Below are 19,191 nucleotides of genomic sequence, written 5' to 3' on the forward strand. Positions count from 1 at the left end.
TGTGGAGGAATATATGTATCTGGCACTGTGGGGACATATTTGTATCTGGCACTGTGGGGACATATATGTATCTGGCACTGTGGGGTCATATATGTATTTGGCACTGTGGACGCACCCATTTTTTGTATGTTGCACTGTACAGGGGCTTTATTAGTATGTGGCACTGTACAACATGACTAAAAACAGGGTTATGACACAAGGTCATACTCCTACAAACGTCAAACCGAAAGGTGTGCGCATAAAAATGGTGTGTGGCTTTGTGACAACTATGCCACGCCCCCATTTTTGCTCACGCATCCTTCGGCGCGAGCATGATATGGCTCTTGCTCTTGACTACTGATCTTTTCTGGCTCTTTGCCACTGACTGGTTGGCCACCCCTGCTCTAGAGATATGACCCACTGAGCATATGTGCATAAATTCCATATTTTTATCTGCATTGTTTTTTCCAGACACATATATTCCAAATAAGCATCAGCACTTTTCTGAGTGTAATGTTTTTAGCCCCTAACAACTGTTGTGTAGCTTTTCCTTAAACTTTATTTTGACCACATATTGCAGGGGTGTGTGGTATGATATGCTGACATAATATTAACATTCATCATGTTGACATGAGAATGTCAACATGGTCATAATAATGTTGATATTGACTTGGTCCACATTTATCATGTAAGCAGTGATTAAATGTCAATATCTTAGAATGTCGACATATTGTTCCTACTCACCTGCTCCTGGCAGCTGCAGCAGTTCCAGCACGCCTTCCAGGTCCTGACGATCAAGTTGACTGTGACTTCCGGTGTTCCAGTAAGCATTATTACCCTATCCCTAACCTTAATCCCTTGGTTAATCCCCAAGTAGTAAAAAATTCTTAGTGGTACTGTGTGCGCGCGCCAGAAACACATATGCCCCCACAGTACCAGAAACACATATGCCCTCAGTGCCAGACATCTCCCATAGTATCAGATATGCCCCCACAGTGCCAGAAACACATATGCCCCCACAGTACCAGATACACATATGCCTCCAGGTCCAGATATGCCCCCATAGTGCCAGATATGCCCCCAGTGCCAGGTACACATGCTCCTCCCCAACCCTCTCACTGCTGCTGCAACTCCTGATTGGCTGCCAGTCCGCGAGCTCTGATTGGCTCACGAACCAGCACCTCCTTTGAGAGACATGCCGCCGCCGGAGATACAGGAGGGACACAGGAGAGATGTGAGCTGTGCTCTCCTTCCCAGCACAGCGCAGCAGCGGGCAGCAAGCATGGTGGTCAGCTCAGCGGTACTGCGTACTGGCTGGCAATTTCTTACTGGTACGCAGTACTGCCCCGTACCGCCATACTTGCAGCATTGCTTTTTATAGTCTCTTATACTTGTTTCAATGATGTATGCCAAAAATGTTAAAAATGTCCCAGCCACCATAAGGTGAATAAGGTCAATAAACCTCAGGCAACAATAGGGATAAAATGTAAGATTTTTATAATATTCTTTCCTAATGCTTTTGGAAGATATATTAAGTCAGTGCCATTTAAAATGACAGTGATCAATAGTAAAACAAAGCATTATACCTGTATAATAATATATACCCACAATCTTCACATTCAGCCAGCATTGTCTTCTTCTACAGCTTCTGTACACAGTCATAAAGAACAGTTTCCAAATATGAAACAATCTCATTCTAGTCTTGTTTTTACTTAGTAAACACCATATTTATCTTGTCTGACATTTTGTTATACATATGGGGGAGGTTTGATGCTGCATAGGACTATATTAGTCACGGTAATTATAGTATGAAAGCCAACTACTGTATGCAGCTATATTATTGCATTAGCTTACATATTCTCCTTATCCGTCTCCATCTGGTTCCTGGTATACTGTAATACAATCTGTAAAAAAAAATAATCAACCTACATCCTTTAGTTTGTTTAAAATTACTTTGCCTATCTTTGGTATAAATGTAGCCCTATGAAAAATTATCAAAATGTATCATTTCAAGGATAAAGGTAAAATGCATCCTTCCGGTGTATCCAGAACTGCTACTGCCGCTTATTAAAAAGTAGAGACTAGTGAAGCATTCTTCTCCTCCTATTTGCAAACCACCTTATTTACAGTTAGGAGCAGTCTCAGCAAGAAGGTATAAATTTGTACCTTGGCAAAACCTTTTTCAACTTCATTTGGGGCAAATTTAATCTGAGAAGTGGCACAACCTAGCTGAACTCTGAATCATCATCCTGAAATAAAGCTGCCTAGTAATGATGTGCTGCATACAGCGCCGGTAATATCTTTTCTACAGGTTTCTGTATCTAACATTTAGAAGAATTTAGGAGGTAATTCCGAGTTGATCGCAGCAGGAACTTTGTTAGCAGTTGGGCAAAACCATGTGCACTGCAGGGGGGGCAGATATAACACGGTATTAATTCATTCTACTGTGGTTGACATTGGACCGAGTACATTTAACAGGGCCGGATTAAGGGAGGGGTGAAAGGCCTGGTCGCCCTGGTCCCCACACATTTGGGGCCCCCACACCCAGGAGCGTGGTAGTCTCCCCCCTCTCGGCGGCTCAGCTCAGCTGTTCATTAACTGCACCGCTGAGGAGGTGTTCCTTGCACAGCATTTCATAGTCTCGCGGGATTTCAATGCAGCATCCCGCGAGACTATTAAATGCTGTGCAAGGAACACCTCCTCGGCGGCGCTGTTAGTGAACAGCTGAGCCGCCGGGAGGGGGGAGACTACTACGTTCCTGGGTGTGGGGGCCCTGACTCCAACATCCGCTGCACTGCCAGACGGACAGGTAGTGTGAGCGCATGTGTGTGTGTGTGTGTGTGTGTGTGTGTGTGTGTGTGTGTGTGTGTGTGTGTAGCATGGGTGTATGTGTGTGTTGTGTGCAGCATGGGTGTGTGTGTTGCGTGCAGCGCGTGTGTGTGTGTAAGGGGGGGCTCAGGGGTCTGTCATCTACTGTAGTGGGGTCCCCCACAACTTCATTGCCCGTGGCCCCAACCATGCTTAATCCGGCCCTGACATTAATATCAAATTCCAGCAGCAAAATGGGACATTTCATGGCCAAATGGAGGAATTAGGCAAATCTGTAGAATGGCTTATTTTTTGAAATGGTGCACTTTATACACACCCTGCTGATATGTATATATTCTTTTTTTTATTACAATGCGACATTGTACAAGACAATAACAATGTGTGCATACTGTATATCATAGGATATATACAGAGTGCATCTGTCACATGAGTTTATGTACCCATCAGTAAATAACAACTCCTGCTGATCCTCTTACTACTATCAACAAATTCAGTTTTGTATCTCAAAGTGCTGGTTATTTTGGGGAGAATAAGTTACTCACCACGGACAACAGCCACACTCAGAAAGACACCTAGAGACACTCCAGATACAGATAAGAAATGACTTCCAATCTTCTCAAAAAGCTGAAATACTAAATGACATTGGAATGAGAACATACGTGAAAGACTATAGTATGGCAAAACACATTTTATCTAGAAACTTTCACAGCAACTTGTCAAGCCAAAAATGTACATGTATACACAGAGACAATCAGTAGCGTAAGTTCGTCACAGTTGCCCAGAGGCAAGATAAATATTGGTGCCCCCCTATTTCCTATATTAAGATAAATATATGTATGTATGTATGTATGTATGTATGTGTATGTATGTGTGTGTGTGTGTGTGTGTGTGTGTGTGTGTGTGTGTGTGTGTGTGTGTGTGTGTGTGGAGTGTTCTGAAAAAAAATTATATACTGTATATACAATTAATTGTCCTTTATTTTAAATCACACAATTCTTAGCAGTCATACCCAGGATTAGAACCCATGACCTGTTACATTAACAGCAGAGTTATTTGCTCCTGTAGAGGTAGCATGAGAATTCTGACTATATGAAGTTACGTGTAATTGTCAGAGAAGTAACTTCATATAGTTAAAATTCTCATATTTCCTATACAGGAGCAAACATTGCTAACAATATAATAGGTTGTGGTTTCTAATCCTGGGTGTGATACTTGTAAAAATAAGAATTTACTTACCGATAATTCTATTTCTCGTAGTCCGTAGTGGATGCTGGGACTCCGTCAGGACCATGGGGAATAGCGGCTCCGCAGGAGACAGGGCACAAAAGTAAAAGCTTTAGGATCAGGTGGTGTGCACTGGCTCCTCCCCCTATGACCCTCCTCCAAGCCTCAGTTAGGATACTGTGCCCGGACGAGCGTACACAATAAGGAAGGATTTTGAATCCCGGGTAAGACTCATACCAGCCACACCAATCACACTGTACAACCTGTGATCTGAACCCAGTTAACAGCATGATAACAGCGGAGCCTCTGAAAAGATGGCTCACAACAATAATAACCCGATTTATGTAACAATAACTATGTACAAGTATTGCAGACAATCCGCACTTGGGATGGGCGCCCAGCATCCACTACGGACTACGAGAAATAGAATTATCGGTAAGTAAATTCTTATTTTCTCTAACGTCCTAGTGGATGCTGGGAACTCCGTCAGGACCATGGGGATTATACCAAAGCTCCCAAACGGGCGGGAGAGTGCGGATGACTCTGCAGCACCGAATGAGAGAACTCCAGGTCCTCCTCAGCCAGGGTATCAAATTTGTAGAATTTTGCAAACGTGTTTGCTAATGACCAAGTAGCAGCTCGGCAAAGTTGTAAAGCCGAGACCCCTCGGGCAGCCGCCCAAGATGAGCCCACCTTCCTTGTGAAATGGGCATTCACATATTTTGGCTGTGGCAGGCCTGCCACAGAATGTGCAAGCTGAATTGTACTACACATCCAACTAGCAATCGTCTGCTTAGAAGCAATAGCACCCAGTTTGTTGGGTGCATATAGGATAACAGCAAGTCAGTTTTCCTGACTCCAGCCGTCCTGGAAACCTATATTTTCAGGGCCCTGACAACATCTAGCAACTTGGAGTCCTCCAAGTCCCTAGTAGCCGCAGGTACCACAATAAACTGGTTCAGGTGAAACGCTGACACCACCTTAAGGAGAAACTGGGGACGAGTCCGCAGCTCTGCCCTGTCCGAATGGACAATCAGATATGGGCTTTTGTGAGACAAAGCCACCAATTCTGACACTCGCCTGGCCGAGGCCAGGGCCAACCGCATGGTCACTTTTCATGTGAGATATTTCAAATCCACAGATTTGAGCGGTTTAAAATGTGATTTGAGGAATCCCAGAACTACGTTGAGATCCCACAGTGCCACTGGAGGCACAAAAGGGGGTTGTATATGCAGTACTCCCTTGACAAACTTCTGGACTTCAGGAAGTGAAGCCAATTCTTTCTGGAAGAAAATTGACAGGGCCGAAATTTGAACCTTAATGGACCCCAATTTGAGGCCCATAGACACTCCTGTTTGCAGGAAATGCAGGAATCGACCGAGTTGAAATTTCTTCGTGGGGCCTTCCTGGCCTCACACCACGCAACATATTTTCGCCACATGTGGTGATAATGTTGTGCGGTCACCTCCTTCCTGGCTTTGACCAGGGTAGGAATGACCTCTTCCGGAATGCCTTTTTCCCTTAGGATCCGGCGTTCCACCGCCATGCCGTCAAAACGCAGCCGCGGTAAGTCTTGGAACAGACATGGTACTTGCTGAAGCAAGTCCCTTCTTAGCGGCAGAGGCCCTGAGTCCTCTGTGAGCATTTCTTGAAGTTCCGGGTACCAAGTCCTTCTTGGCCAATCCGGAGCCACGAGTATAGTTCTTACTCCTCTACGTCTTATAATTCTCAGTACCTTGGGTATGAGAAGCAGAGGAGGGAACACATACACCGACTGGTATACCCACTGTGTTACCAGAACGTCCACAGCTATTGCCTGAGGGTCTCTTGACCTGGCGCAATACCTGTCCAGTTTTTTGTTCAGGCGGGACGCCATCATGTCCACCTTTGGTCTTTCCCAACGGTTCACAATCATGTGGAAGACTTCCCGATGAAGTCCCCACTCTCCCGGGTGGAGGTCGTGCCTGCTGAGGAAGTCTGCTTCCCAGTTGTCCACTCCCGGAATGAACACTGCTGACAGTGCTATCCCATGATTTTCCGCCCAGCGAAGAATCTTTGCAGTTTCTGCCATTTCCCTCCTGCTTCTTGTGCCGCCCTGTCTGTTTACGTGGGCGACTGCCGTGATGTTGTCCCACTGGATCAATACCGGCTGACCTTGAAGCAGAGGTCTTGCTAAGCTTAGAGCATTGTTTTATGTGGAGAGAAGTCTCCAGACTTGATCACACTCCCTGGAAATTTTTTCCCTGTGTGACTGCTCCCCAGCCTCTCCGGCTGGCATCCGTGGTCACCAGGACCCAGTCCTGAATGCCGAATCTGCGGCCCTTTAGTAGATGAGCACTCTGCAGCCACCGCAGAAGAAACACCCTTGTCCTTGGAGACAGGGTTATCCGCTGATGCATCTGAAGATGCGATCCGGACCATTTTTCCAGCAGATCCCACTGAAAAGTTCTTGCGTGAAATCTGCCGAATGGAATCGCTTCGTAAGAAGCCACCATTTTTCCCAGGACCCTTGTGCAATGATGCACTGACACTTTTCCTGGTTTTAGGAGGTTCCTGACTAGCTCGGATAACTCCCTTGCTTTCTTCTCCGGGAGAAACACCCTTTTCTGGACTGTGTCCAGAATCATCCCTAGGAACAGCAAATTGTCGTCGGAAACAGCTGCGGTTTTGGAATATTTAGAATCCACCCATGCTGTCGTAGAACTACTTGAGATAGTGCTACTCCGACCTCCAACTGTTCTCTGGACCTTGCCCTTATCAGGATATCGTCCATTTTCTTTGAAGAAGAATCATCATTTCGGCCATTACCTTGGTAAAGACCCGGGGTGCCGTGGACAATCCAACCGGCATCGTCTGAAACTGATAGTGACAGTTCTGTACCACGAACCTGAGGTACCCTTGGTGAGAAGGGCAAATTGGGACATGGAGGAAGCATCCCTGATGTCCCGGGACACCATATAGTCCCCTTCTTCCTGGTTCGCTATCACTGCTCTGAGTGACTCCATCTTGATTTGAACCTTTGTATGTAAGTGTTCAAATATTTCAGATTTAGAATAGGTCTCACCGAGCCGTCTGGCTTCAGTACCACAATATAGTGTGGAATAATACCCCTTTCCTTGTTGTAGGAGGAGTACTTTGATTATCACCTGCTGGGAATACAGCTTGTGAATTGTTTCCAATACTGCCTCCCTGTCGGAGGGAGACGTTGGTAAAGCAGACTTCAGGAACCTGCGAGGGGGAGACGTCTCGAATTTCCAATCTGTACCCCTGGGATACTACTTGTAGGATCCAGGGGTCCTGTACGGCCCCAGCGTCATGCTGAGGACTTGGCAGAAGCGGTGGAGGGCTTCTGTTCCTGGGAATGGGCTGCCTTCTTCCCTTTCCTCTATCCCTGGGCAGATATGACTGGCCTTTTGCCCGCTTGCCCTTATGGGGACGAAAGGACTGAGGCTGAAAAGACGGTGTCTTTTTTTGCTGAGATGTGACTTAGGGTAAAAAAGGTGGATTTTCCAGCTGTTGCCGTGGCCACCAGGTCCGATGGACCGACCCCAAATAACTCCTCCCCTTTATACGGCAATACTTCCATGTGCCGTTTGGAATCTGCATCACCTGACCACTGTCGTGTCCATAAACATCTTCTGGCAGATATGGACATCGCACTTACTCTTGATGCCAGAGTGCAAATATCTCTCTGTGCTCTATAGTCAATAAAATACTGTCCCTGTCAAGGGTATCAATATTTTCAGTCAGGGAATCCGACCAAGCCACCCCAGCGCTGCACATCCAGGCTGAGGCGATAGCTGGTCGCAGTATAACACCAGTATGTGTGTATATACTTTTTAGGATATTTTCCAGCCTCCTATCAGCTGGCTCCTTGAGGGCGGCCGTATCTGGAGACGGTAACGCCACTTGTTTTGATAAGCGTGTGAGCGCCTTATCCACCCTAAGGGGTGTTTCCCAACGCGCCCTAACTTCTGGCGGGAAAGGGTATACCGCCAATAATTTTCTATCGGGGGAAACCCACGCATCATCACACACTTCATTTAATTTATCTGATTCAGGAAAAACTACATGTAGTTTTTTCACACCCACATAATACCCTTTTTTGTGGTACTTGTAGTATCAGAAATATGTAACACCTCCTTCATTGCCCTTAACATGTAACGTGTGGCCCTAAAGGAAAATACGTTTGTTTCTTCACCGTCGACACTGGAGTCAGTGTCCGTGTCTGTGTCTATGTCGACCGACTGAGGTAAATGGGCGTTTTAAAGCCCCTGACGGTGTTTGAGACGCCTGGACAGGTACTAATTTGTTTGCCGGCCGTCTCATGTCGTCAACCGACCTTGAAGCGTGTTGACATTATCACGTAATTCCTTAAATAAGCCATCCATTCCGGTGTCGACTCCCTAGAGAGTGACATCACCATTACAGGCAATTGCTCCGCCTCCTCACCAACATCGTCCTCATACATGTCGACACACACGTACCGACACACAGCACACACACAGGGAATGCTCTGATAGAGGACAGGACCCCACTAGCCCTTTGGGGAGACAGAGGGAGAGTTTGCCAGCACACACCAAAACGCTATAATTATACAGGGACAACCTTTATATAAGTGTTTTCCCTTATAGCATCTTAATATATAATCATATCGCCAAATAAGTGCCCCCCCTCTCTGTTTTAACCCTGTTTCTGTAGTGCAGTGCAGGGGAGAGCCTGGGAGCCTTCCCACCAGCAGTTCTGTGAGGGAAAATGGCGCTGTGTGCTGAGGAGAATAGGCCCCGCCCCCTATTCCGGCGGGCTCTTCTCCCGGTTTTTCTGAGACCTGGCAGGGGTGAAATACATCCATATAGCCTCAGGGACTATATGTGATGTATTCTTTTTAGCCAGAAAAGGTATTAACATTGCTGCCCAGGGCGCCCCCCCCCCAGCGCCCTGCACCCTCAGTGACCGTTGGTGTGAAGTGTGCTGAGAGCAATGGCGCACAGCTGCAGTGCTGTGCGCTACCTCATGAAGACTGAAAAGCCTTCAGCCGCCGGTTTCTGGACCTCTTCTTACTTTGGCATCTGCAAGGGGGTCGGCGGCGCGGCTCCGGTGACCCATCCAGGCTGTACCTGTGATCGTCCCTCTGGAGCTAGTGTCCAGTAGCCTAAGAAGCAAATCCATCCTGCACGCAGGTGAGTTCACTTCTTCTCCCCTAAGTCCCTCGTTGCAGTGAGCCTGTTGCCAGCAGGACTCACTGAAAATAAGAAAACTATCAAAACTTTTACTCTAAGCAGCTCTTTATGAGAGCCACCTAGATTGCACCCTTCTCGGCCGGGCACAAAAACCTAACTGAGGCTTGGAGGAGGGTCATAGGGGGAGGAGCCAGTGCACACCACCTGATCCTGAAGCTTTTACTTTTGTGCCCTGTCTCCTGCGGAGCCGCTATTCCCCATGGTCCTGACGGAGTCCCAGCATCCACTAGGACGTCAGAGAAATGTGTATATTCAGTATAATAAAAATGGTGTGATTTGTAAGGTGCAGGGACCAGTGAGGAAGTCGGCCACTGAAGAGATAGCGGCAGCTATCAATGAACTTAATTCAATAGTGTCACAGAATGGGAGGAGAGGTCCCCACTTCAGAGCAGGAGCCCGGCGGCAGATGACTCTGTTGCCTCCCAGAGTTCTGCCTCTGGAGACAATGCAGATGAAATAACACATGGATAATATAAACTGATGTATTGCTATAGATTCACAGATACAATATAGGCTAGTATTAGTTGACAGAAAATACTGAGTATTATATTTATTATATATTGTACCTTATTATCTTGCTTATTGCATGGAAATATTGAGAATATACTCATCCTATATAGTAGAAGGCTTACGCTGCTCCTCACCAGTAGGGGGGGGGGGGATTAAAGTGTGTTGAGCCCCAGTGGCCAGTAGATGGCGCCCGATGGTGCAATTCAATTGTTGCTTCATTTATGCGCGCACATCCACCGGCGCTGACATTACTGTTATGTTGTTCCATCATTTTGATGGGCTGGTAACTAGTCTGGCAATAATTTGCATGGTGAATAGCTAAGACTGTGGTCACATAGAAAACAGATAAGCCTGACAACTACTGTATATCACGTTGGAATGAAAGCAACTTGCATTTTTTATATATACATGTGTTGTTTTAAACATACTACACTATTTGGTGCTTGCCCCTTTTCATCTTCGTCTGATTGGCAGTCAGATCACTACAAGAAAGCAGCCACCTACAGATGTAGCCATGCTCATCCAGACTACGGCACGGCCGCATGGGCACATTTGCCGCGGTTGCGAGTTAGTATGCCTATCTGCGACTAGTTGTACCCACGATCAGTACCATTAAAGTCTATGTATCACGGGTGCAAATTAGACACACACAGCGGTGTGCGTGCAGATCACGCCACGCTAGTCACAGCCCCAACAAGTTGCAGGCTGGATGAGCTTGGCTACATCTATACCCATTATATGGAGTGTACCCTATTATTTTGATTGTGGACATTATTTATAACTATTCTATGTGTATTTATTCTTGCTTATACTTTTTTATTATAGTTTCATACAGTACATACTTTGATAGTTCTTTGTCCTAGAAAGACCATTAGCCACACTATTATATATTTGTTATATTAATTACATCACATGAGCTGAAGCCTGGGAAATTAATATTATTTAGCTAATATTATTTATGCGATGGGGTCCCGACATCGGCAAGTGCATACACACTGAGTAGCTCCCTTCCTATGCAGCCACGCCATGTTTTTTTTTTTTTTTTAAGTTAGATTTTTTATTGAGAATGATCGATAATCATAACAGTAACAGTAACAAAGTTGTACAGGTTAAGGTATTGAACATAAGAATATGCAGTGTACATATTATACCATACCAATAAAGACAATTCTATGGTGATATAGGCTAACAGGTAATAGCAATATGTGTTCTGTGTAAATCCGAATGTGTACTTGATCAGTCTCATTTTAATTTTTCAAGTATCGGATCGAGTCTATATCAAAACAGAGTATAATCCTGTGGTGAGTGGAAGCAAGAGAGAGAAAGAGGAGGAAAGGAGAGAAGAAGCAAGAAAACAAATGTTAATAAAGGAGGAACGTAGTGAATGTTACCTATAGGGAAGTAAGAGGTTGGGAACAGTCCTCGGTATTGATAACAGAGGGAGGGACTCACGCCATGTTTTTGGCCGCAGAGGCTGCGTGTGACATCACACAGCCGCCATGGCCCGCCCTGCAAATGGTTTGGACACGCCTGCGTTGTCCAGACCGTGCACCGAAAACGCTGCCCAACGCACAACACACCTCGCAACAGCCTCTGCCTGTCAAATAGGCAGAGGCGATCGCATCAGTGAGATGCCTTTGCAACTCACTGTGTGTGCACGCGGAGCGCGGCTGCTGCACATGCACACACAGGACAGGGCTTCAGCCTGTGACCGCTGTTGTAGCAGAGTCCAGGTCTGAATTAGGCCCTTAGGAGGCTTTGGGAATGAGTGGTAAAAGAAGGATGTGCAGTATATTCTTGTGAGGACACAATTAGGTGATGCCTGCCATTTGCACAAGTTCTGGCGAGGGATTGGAACTGGGACCACCCATAACCAAATGTCTAGTTTCGACTATGTTCACCATAACTCTGATTTACTAATGGAATGGAATGGAGCCAGTACAAAGAGTTTTCTGGCTGACAAACAGATCACTATGTGCTCTAGGAGTAGCTACTAGTTAGATATAACTGCCAGCTACCATCTATACTGCAGTGAGTAGCGAGCAAGCAGCAGCCCAGTAGACAGTGGGTCCTGTCAGTAGCTACCATATTGTCAGGAGCGGTTTTAGGTGCGGGCAAGCAGAGCGGCTTCCTGGGGCGCTACTGCCTGAGGGCGTAGCCACAATCACCCTGCAGGTGCCCGACCGCACACCGGCTGCAGCAGGAGCCATGGGCTGCGCAGGCACCCTCTGCAGTCAATACCAAGGAGGGAGACAGACGCTAGAGGACCTACTTGACCTCTAGTGTCTGGAGGAGAGCAGGGAGACAGTAGGACCTCTAGCATCAACAAGCTCCGGGAACGCTGGTGGCGGGAGAAGATGCAGAAATGCATCTTCTCCCATGTAAACCCCTGACAACGAGCATGAGCCCTGTGGCAATGAACATGAAACTCCTAGCAATGAGCAGGAAACACTGGGCAACAAGCATGGAACTCAGAGCATGAAGCCCCTGAGAACAAGTATGAAACCCTTGGCAACGATCAGGAAACCCCTGGCAACGAGCATGGAACCCAGAGCAGGAAACCCTTGGCAACTAGCACAAGACTCCTGGCAACGAGCATTAGACCCCTGGCAACGAGCAGGTAACTTAAAAGTAACTAGAATCTTTACTGTGGGGCATAATTTGTAAGGGAAATTATTGTGTGTTGGGCATAAAAATAAGAATTTACTCACCGGTAATTCTGTTTCTCGTAGTCCGTAGTGGATGCTGGGAACTCCGTAAGGACCATGGGGGAATAGCGGGCTCCGAAGGAGGCTGGGCACTCTAGAAAGATCTTAGACTACCTGGTGTGCACTGGCTCCTCCCACTATGACCCTCCTCCAAGCCTCAGTTAGGTACTGTGCCCGGACGAGCGTACACAATAAGGAAGGATTTTGAATCCTGGGTAAGACTCATACCAGCCACACCAATCACACCGTACAACTCGTGATATGAAACACAGTTAACAGTATGAAACAATAGAGCCTCTCAACAGATGGCTCAACAATAACCCGATTTAGTTAACAATAACTATGTACAAGTAATGCAGATAAACCGCACTTGGGATGGGCGCCCAGCATCCACTACGGACTACGAGAAACAGAATTACCGGTGAGTAAATTCTTATTTTCTCTAACGTCCTAGTGGATGCTGGGAACTCCGTAAGGACCATGGGGATTATACCAAAGCTCCCAAACGGGCGGGAGAGTGCGGATGACTCTGCAGCACCGAATGAGAGAACTCCAGGTCCTCCTCAGCCAGGGTATCAAATTTGTAGAATCTTGCAAACGTGTTTGCCCCTGACCAAGTAGCTGCTCGGCAAAGTTGTAAAGCCGAGACCCCTCGGGCAGCCGCCCAAGATGAGCCCACCTTCCTTGTGGAATGGGCATTGACAGATTTTGGCTGTGGCAGGCCTGCCACAGTATGTGCAAGCTGAATTGTACTACAAATCCAACGAGCAATAGTCTGCTTAGAAGCAGGAGCATCCAGCTTGTTGGGTGCATACAGGATAAACAGCGAGTCAGATTTTCTGACTCCAGCCGTCCTGGAAACATATATTTTCAGGGCCCTGACAACGTCTAGCAACTTGGAGTCCTCCAAATCCTTAGTAGCCGCAGGCACCGCAATAGGCTGGTTCAGGTGAAACGCTGACACCACCTTAGGGAGTCCTCAATTCTGCCCTATCCATATGGAAAATCAGATAAGGGCTTTTACATGATAAAGCCGCCAACTCTGACACTCGCCTGGCTGAAGCCAAGGCCAATAACATGACCACTTTCCACGTGAGATATTTCAGATCCACGGTTTTTAGTGGCTCAAACCAATGTGATTTTAAGAAACTCAACATCACGTTGAGATCCCAAGGTGCCACAGGAGGCACAAATGGGGGCTGAATATGCAGCACTCCTTTCACAAATGTCTGAACTTCAGGTACTGAAGCTAGTTCTTTTTGAAAGAAAATCGACAGAGCCGAGATCTGTCCCTTAATGGAGCCCAGTTTTAGGCCCATATTCACTCCTGCTTGCAGGAAATGCAGAAATCGACCTAGTTGAAATTCCTCTGTTGGGGCCTTTTTGGCCTCGCACCATGCAACATATTTCCGCCATATGCGGTGATAATGCTTTGCCGTAACATCTTTCCTGGCTTTAATAAGCGTAGGAATGACTTCCTCCGGAATGCCCTTCAGGATCCGGCGTTCAACCGCCATGCCGTCAAACGCAGCCGCGGTAAGTCTTGGAACAGACAGGGGCCCTGCTGCAGCAGGTCCTGTCTGAGCGGCAGAGACCACGGGTCCTCTGAGATCATCTCTTGAAGTTCCGGGTACCACGCTCTTCTCGGCCAATCCGGAACCACGAGAATTGTGTTTACTCCTCGCTTTCTTATTATTCTCAATACCTTTGGTATGAGAGGTAGAGGAGGGAACACATAAACTCACCGGTACACCCACGGTGTCACTAGAGCGTCCACAGCTATCGCCTGAGGGTCTCTTGACCTGGCGCAATACTTCTCTAGTTTTTTGTTTAGGCGGGACGCCATCATGTCCACCTGTGGACGACCCCATTGATTTACAATCATTTGGAAGACTTCTGGATGAAGTCCCCACTCTCCCGGGTGGAGGTTGTGCCTGCTGAGAAAGTCTGCTTCCCAGTTGTCCACTCCCGGGATGAACACTGCTGACAGTGCTAGTACATGATTCTCCGCCCATCGGAGAATTTTTGTGGCTTCTGCCATCGCCGTCCTGCTTCTTGTGCCGCCCTGTCGATTCACATGGGCGACTGCCGTGATGTTGTCTGACTGGATCAGCACCGGCTGGTGTAGGAGCAGGGATTTTGCTTGACTTAGGGCATTGTAAATGGCCCTTAGTTCCAGAATATTTATGTGAAGGGCAGTCTCCTGACTTGACCATAGTCCTTGGAAATTTCTTCCCTTTGTGACTGCCCCCCAGCCTCGTAGGCTGGCATCCGTGGTCACCAGGACCCAGTCCTGTATGCCGAATCTGCGGCCCTCCAGAAGATGAGCACTGTGCAGCCACCACAGAAGAGACACCCTGGTTCGTGGAGACAGGGTTATTAAACGATGCATCTGAAGATGCGATCCGGACCACTTGTCCAACAGGTCCCACTGAAAAATCCTGGCATGGAACCTGCCGAATGGAATTGCTTCGTAAGAAGCTACCATCTTTCCCAGGACCCGCGTGCAGTGATGCACCGATACCTGTTTTGGTTTTAGGAGGTCTCTGACTAGAGAAGACAACTCCCTGGCTTTCTCCTCCGGGAGAAACACTTTTTTCTGGGCCGTGTCCAGAATCATTCCCAGGAACATTAGACGTGTCGTGGGGACCAGCTGTGACTTTGGGATATTCAGAATCCAGCCGTGCTGGCTCAGCACTTCCTGAGATAGTGCTACTCCCACTAACAACTGTTCCTTGGATCGTGCCTTTATTAGGAGATCGTCCAAGTATGGGATAATTAAAACTCCCTTTTTTCGAAGGAGTATAATCATTTCCGCCATAACCTTGGTAAATACCCTTGGTGCCGTGGAGAGTCCAAACGGCAGCGACTGGAATTGGTAATGGCAGTCCTGTACCACAAATCTGAGGTACTCCTGGTGAGAATTGTAAATGGGGACATGCAGGTAAGCATCCTTGATGTCCAGGGATACCATGTAATCCCCCTCGTCCAGGCTTGCAATAACCGCCCTGAGCGATTCCATCTTGAACTTGAATTTTTTTATGTATGTGTTCAAGGATTTCAAATTTAAAATGGGTCTCACCGAACCGTCCGGTTTCGGCACCACAAATAGTGTGGAATAGTAACCCCGGCCTTGTTGAAGTAGGGGTACCTTGATTATCACCTGCTGGGAATACAGCTTATGAATCGCTGCTAGCACCGCCTCCCTGTCTGAGGGAGCAATCGGCAAGGCGGATTTTAGGAAACGGCGGGGTGGAGTCGCCTCGAATTCCAGCCTGTATCCCTGAGATACTATTTGAAGGATCCAGGGATCCACCTGTGAGCGGGCCCACTGATCGCTGAAATTCCTGAGGCGGGCCCCCACCGTACCTGGCTCCGCCTGTGAAGCCCCACCGTCATGCGGCGGACTTGGAAGAGGAAGCGGGGGAGGACTTTTGTTCCTGGGAACCTGCTGTTTGCTGCAGCCTTTTTCCCCTGCCTCTGCCTCTTGACAGAAAAGACCCTCCTTTTCCCCGCTTGTTTTTCTGGGACCGAAAAGACTGAACCTGATAAAATGGCGCCTTCTTAGGCTGTGAGGGGACATGGGGTAAAAATGCTGACTTCCCAGACGTTGCTGTGGAAACTAGGTCGGAGAGACCATCCCCAAATAATTCCTCCCCCTTATAAGGCAAGACTTCCATGTGCCTTTTGGAATCTGCATCTCCAGTCCACTGGCGAGTCCATAAGCATCTCCTAGCAGAGATAGATAATGCACTTATTTTAGATGCCAGCCGGCAGATTTCCCTCTGTGCATCTCTCATGTATAAGACTGAGTCTTTTCTGACAGTTTATCTGACCACGCAGCGGCAGCACTGCACATCCATGCTGACGTAATAGCTGGTCTGAGTATAATGCCTGAGTGTGTATATACAGACTTCAGGATCGCCTCCTGCTTTCTATCAGCAGGTTCCTTAAGGGCGGCCGTATCCTGGGACGGTAGTGCCACCTTTTTAGACAAACGTGTGAGCGCTTTATCCACCCTCGGGGGTGTTTCCCAACGTAACCTATCCTCTGGCGGGAAAGGGAACGCCATTAGTAGCTTCTTAGGAATTACCAATTTCTTATCAGGGGAAGCCCACGCTTCTTCACACACTTCATTTAATTCATCTGACGGGGGAAAAACTACAGGTAGTTTTTTCTCCCCAAACATAATACCCTTTTTTGTGGTACCTGGATGTAAATCAGAAATATTTAACACCTCTTTCATTGCCTCAATCATGCAGTGAATGGCCTTAACGGGCATTAAATTTGACTCATCGTCGTCGACACTGGTGTCAGTATCCGTGTCGACATCTACTTGTGCCACCTGAGATAACGGGCGTTTCAGAGCCCCTGATGACTTTTGAGACACCTGGACAGGCACGAGCTGAAGACTCGGCTGTCCCACAGTCGGCATGTCGTCAAATTTTTTATGTAAGGAGTCTATACGTGCACTCATTTCCTGCCATAATACCATCCACTCAGGTGTCTGACCCCCAGGGGGTGACATCCCTGCTAAAGGCATCTGCTCCCCCTCCACATCATTATCCTCCTCAAACATGTCGACACAGCCGTACCGACACACTCCACACACACACGGAATGCTCAAATAGAGGACAGGACCCACAAAAGCCCTTTGGGGGGACAGAGTAAGAGTATGCCAGCACACACCAGAGCGCTATATATATACAGGGACTAACTGAGTTATGTCCCTAATAGCTTTATATAATATACTGTATACAGTGCCAATTTTAATGCCCCCCCCCCCCTCTCTTTTCCCTCTTACTGTACTGTAGAATTGCAGGGAAGAGCCAGGGAGCTTCCTTCCAGCCGAGCTGTGAGGGAAAAATGGCGCCAGTGTGCTGAGGAGATAGGCTCCGCCCCTTTTTCGCGGCCTATTCTCCCGCTTTTTATGGGATTCTGGCAGGGGTATTTACCTCATATATAGCCCCAGGGGCTATATATTGAGGTATTTTAGCCAGCCAAGGTGTTTTTATTGCTGCCTCAGGGCGCCCCCCCCCCAGCGCCCTGCACCCTCAGTGACCGGAGTGTGAAGTGTGTATGAGGAGCAATGGCGCACAGCTGCAGTGCTGTACGCTACCTTGGTGAAGACAGGATGTCTTCATGCCGCCGATTTTCCGGACCATCTTCTTGCTTCTGGCTCTGTAAGGGGGACGGCGGCGCGGCTCCGGGACCGAACATCAAGGCTGGGCCTGCGGTTGATCCCTCTGGAGCTAATGGTGTCCAGTAGCCTAAGAAGCCCAATCCGGCTGCAAGCAGGCGAGTTCGCTTCTTCTCCCCTTAGTCCCTCGCTGCAGTGAGCCTGTTGCCAGCAGGTCTCACTGAAAATAACAAATTCTAAGACTATAACTTTCTAAGAGCTCAGGAGAGCCCCTAGTGTGCATCCAACCTCGGCCGGGCACGAAATCTAACTGAGGCTTGGAGGAGGGTCATAGTGGGAGGAGCCAGTGCACACCAGGTAGTCTAAGATCTTTCTAGAGTGCCCAGCCTCCTTCGGAGCCCGCTATACCCCCATGGTCCTTACGGAGTTCCCAGCATCCACTAGGACGCTAGAGAAATGGTGTTAGGGGCATAACTATATGTGGCATAATGTGTAATGGGCATTACAGTGTATGGCATAATGTGTAATGGGCATTACAGTGTGTGACATAATATATAATGGGCATTACGATGTGTGGCATAACATGTAATGGACATTACAGTGTGTGGCATTATTATTATTATTATCCTTTATTTATATGGCGCCACAAGGGATCCGCAGCACACATTACACAGTACATAATCAAATGAGCAAACAAGAAAACAGCACTTACAGTTCAAGACAATTTAGGACAGTTATAGAAAACCTGGGGTTAGGTGTCATCAAGGGGAGTAAGGAGTATAAGATTGTGTAGGTAAGAAAAGGAAAGGCACATGAGGAAATAAGTCCATGCTCTTGCGAGCTTACAATCTAAAAGGTGAGGTGCTAACAGACCGGGGTGACACAGAAAGGGTAGACAGTGAGCATAGACAAGAGGGTTAGCAGCAGAGTTGGCTGGGTTTGGTGAAGAAGTGGGTCATGAGAGCCCATTTGAAGTTTTGTAGAGAGGTGGAGAGTCAGATGGGGAGAGAGCTAGAGCATTCCAGAGATAGGGAGCAGCACGTGCAAAATCTTGTAGGTAGGAGTGGGAGGAGGTAATCAGTTGGCAGGAGCGTCAGCGTGCATTAGCAGAGCGAAGAGGACAGGTGGGAATGTAAAGAGAGATAAGGTCAGAGATGTAAGAGGGAGAACAGTGAATGAGGGCTTTGTAGGTGAGTGTGAGAAGCTTGAATTGGTTTCTGAATGGGAAGGGTAGCTAGTGAAGGTCCTGCAAGAGAGGGAAGGTGTATGTAGTACATTTGGTGAGGAAGAGGAGACGGGCAGCAGCATTGAGGATAGATTGGAGTGGAGAGAGGCATTTTTGAGGGAGGCCAGATAGGAGGAGATTGCAGTAGTCCAATCTGGAGATGACTAGTGAGCGGATGAGGGTCTTAGTAGCATCCTGGGAGAGAAAGGTTCTGATCCTAGTCTAGAGATGTTTTTGAGATGGAAATGACAGGTTTGTGAGAGGTACCGAATGTGTGGTTTGAAGGAGAGGGAGGAGTCAAGGATTACTCAAAGACATCGCACTTGGGGGCTAGAG

At 47.6% G+C, this 19,191-nt stretch overlaps 1 protein-coding gene across 1 annotated transcript in view; it reads right to left on the reverse strand.

Annotated features, from left to right (window-relative positions):
* LOC134968710 (solute carrier family 35 member F3-like) overlaps nt 1-19,191 on the reverse strand; it is a 152,932-nt gene that overhangs the window by 52,509 nt on the left and 81,232 nt on the right. The window contains exon 6 of the mRNA XM_063944215.1: nt 3,351-3,440. Within this exon, the coding sequence (XP_063800285.1) occupies nt 3,351-3,440 (90 nt within the window). The remainder of the gene's footprint in view (nt 1-3,350; nt 3,441-19,191) is intronic.

The sequence above is a fragment of the Pseudophryne corroboree genome, chromosome 11 (assembly GCF_028390025.1).
Source record: "Pseudophryne corroboree isolate aPseCor3 chromosome 11, aPseCor3.hap2, whole genome shotgun sequence".
In the NCBI taxonomy this organism is placed as follows: Eukaryota; Metazoa; Chordata; class Amphibia; order Anura; family Myobatrachidae; genus Pseudophryne; species Pseudophryne corroboree.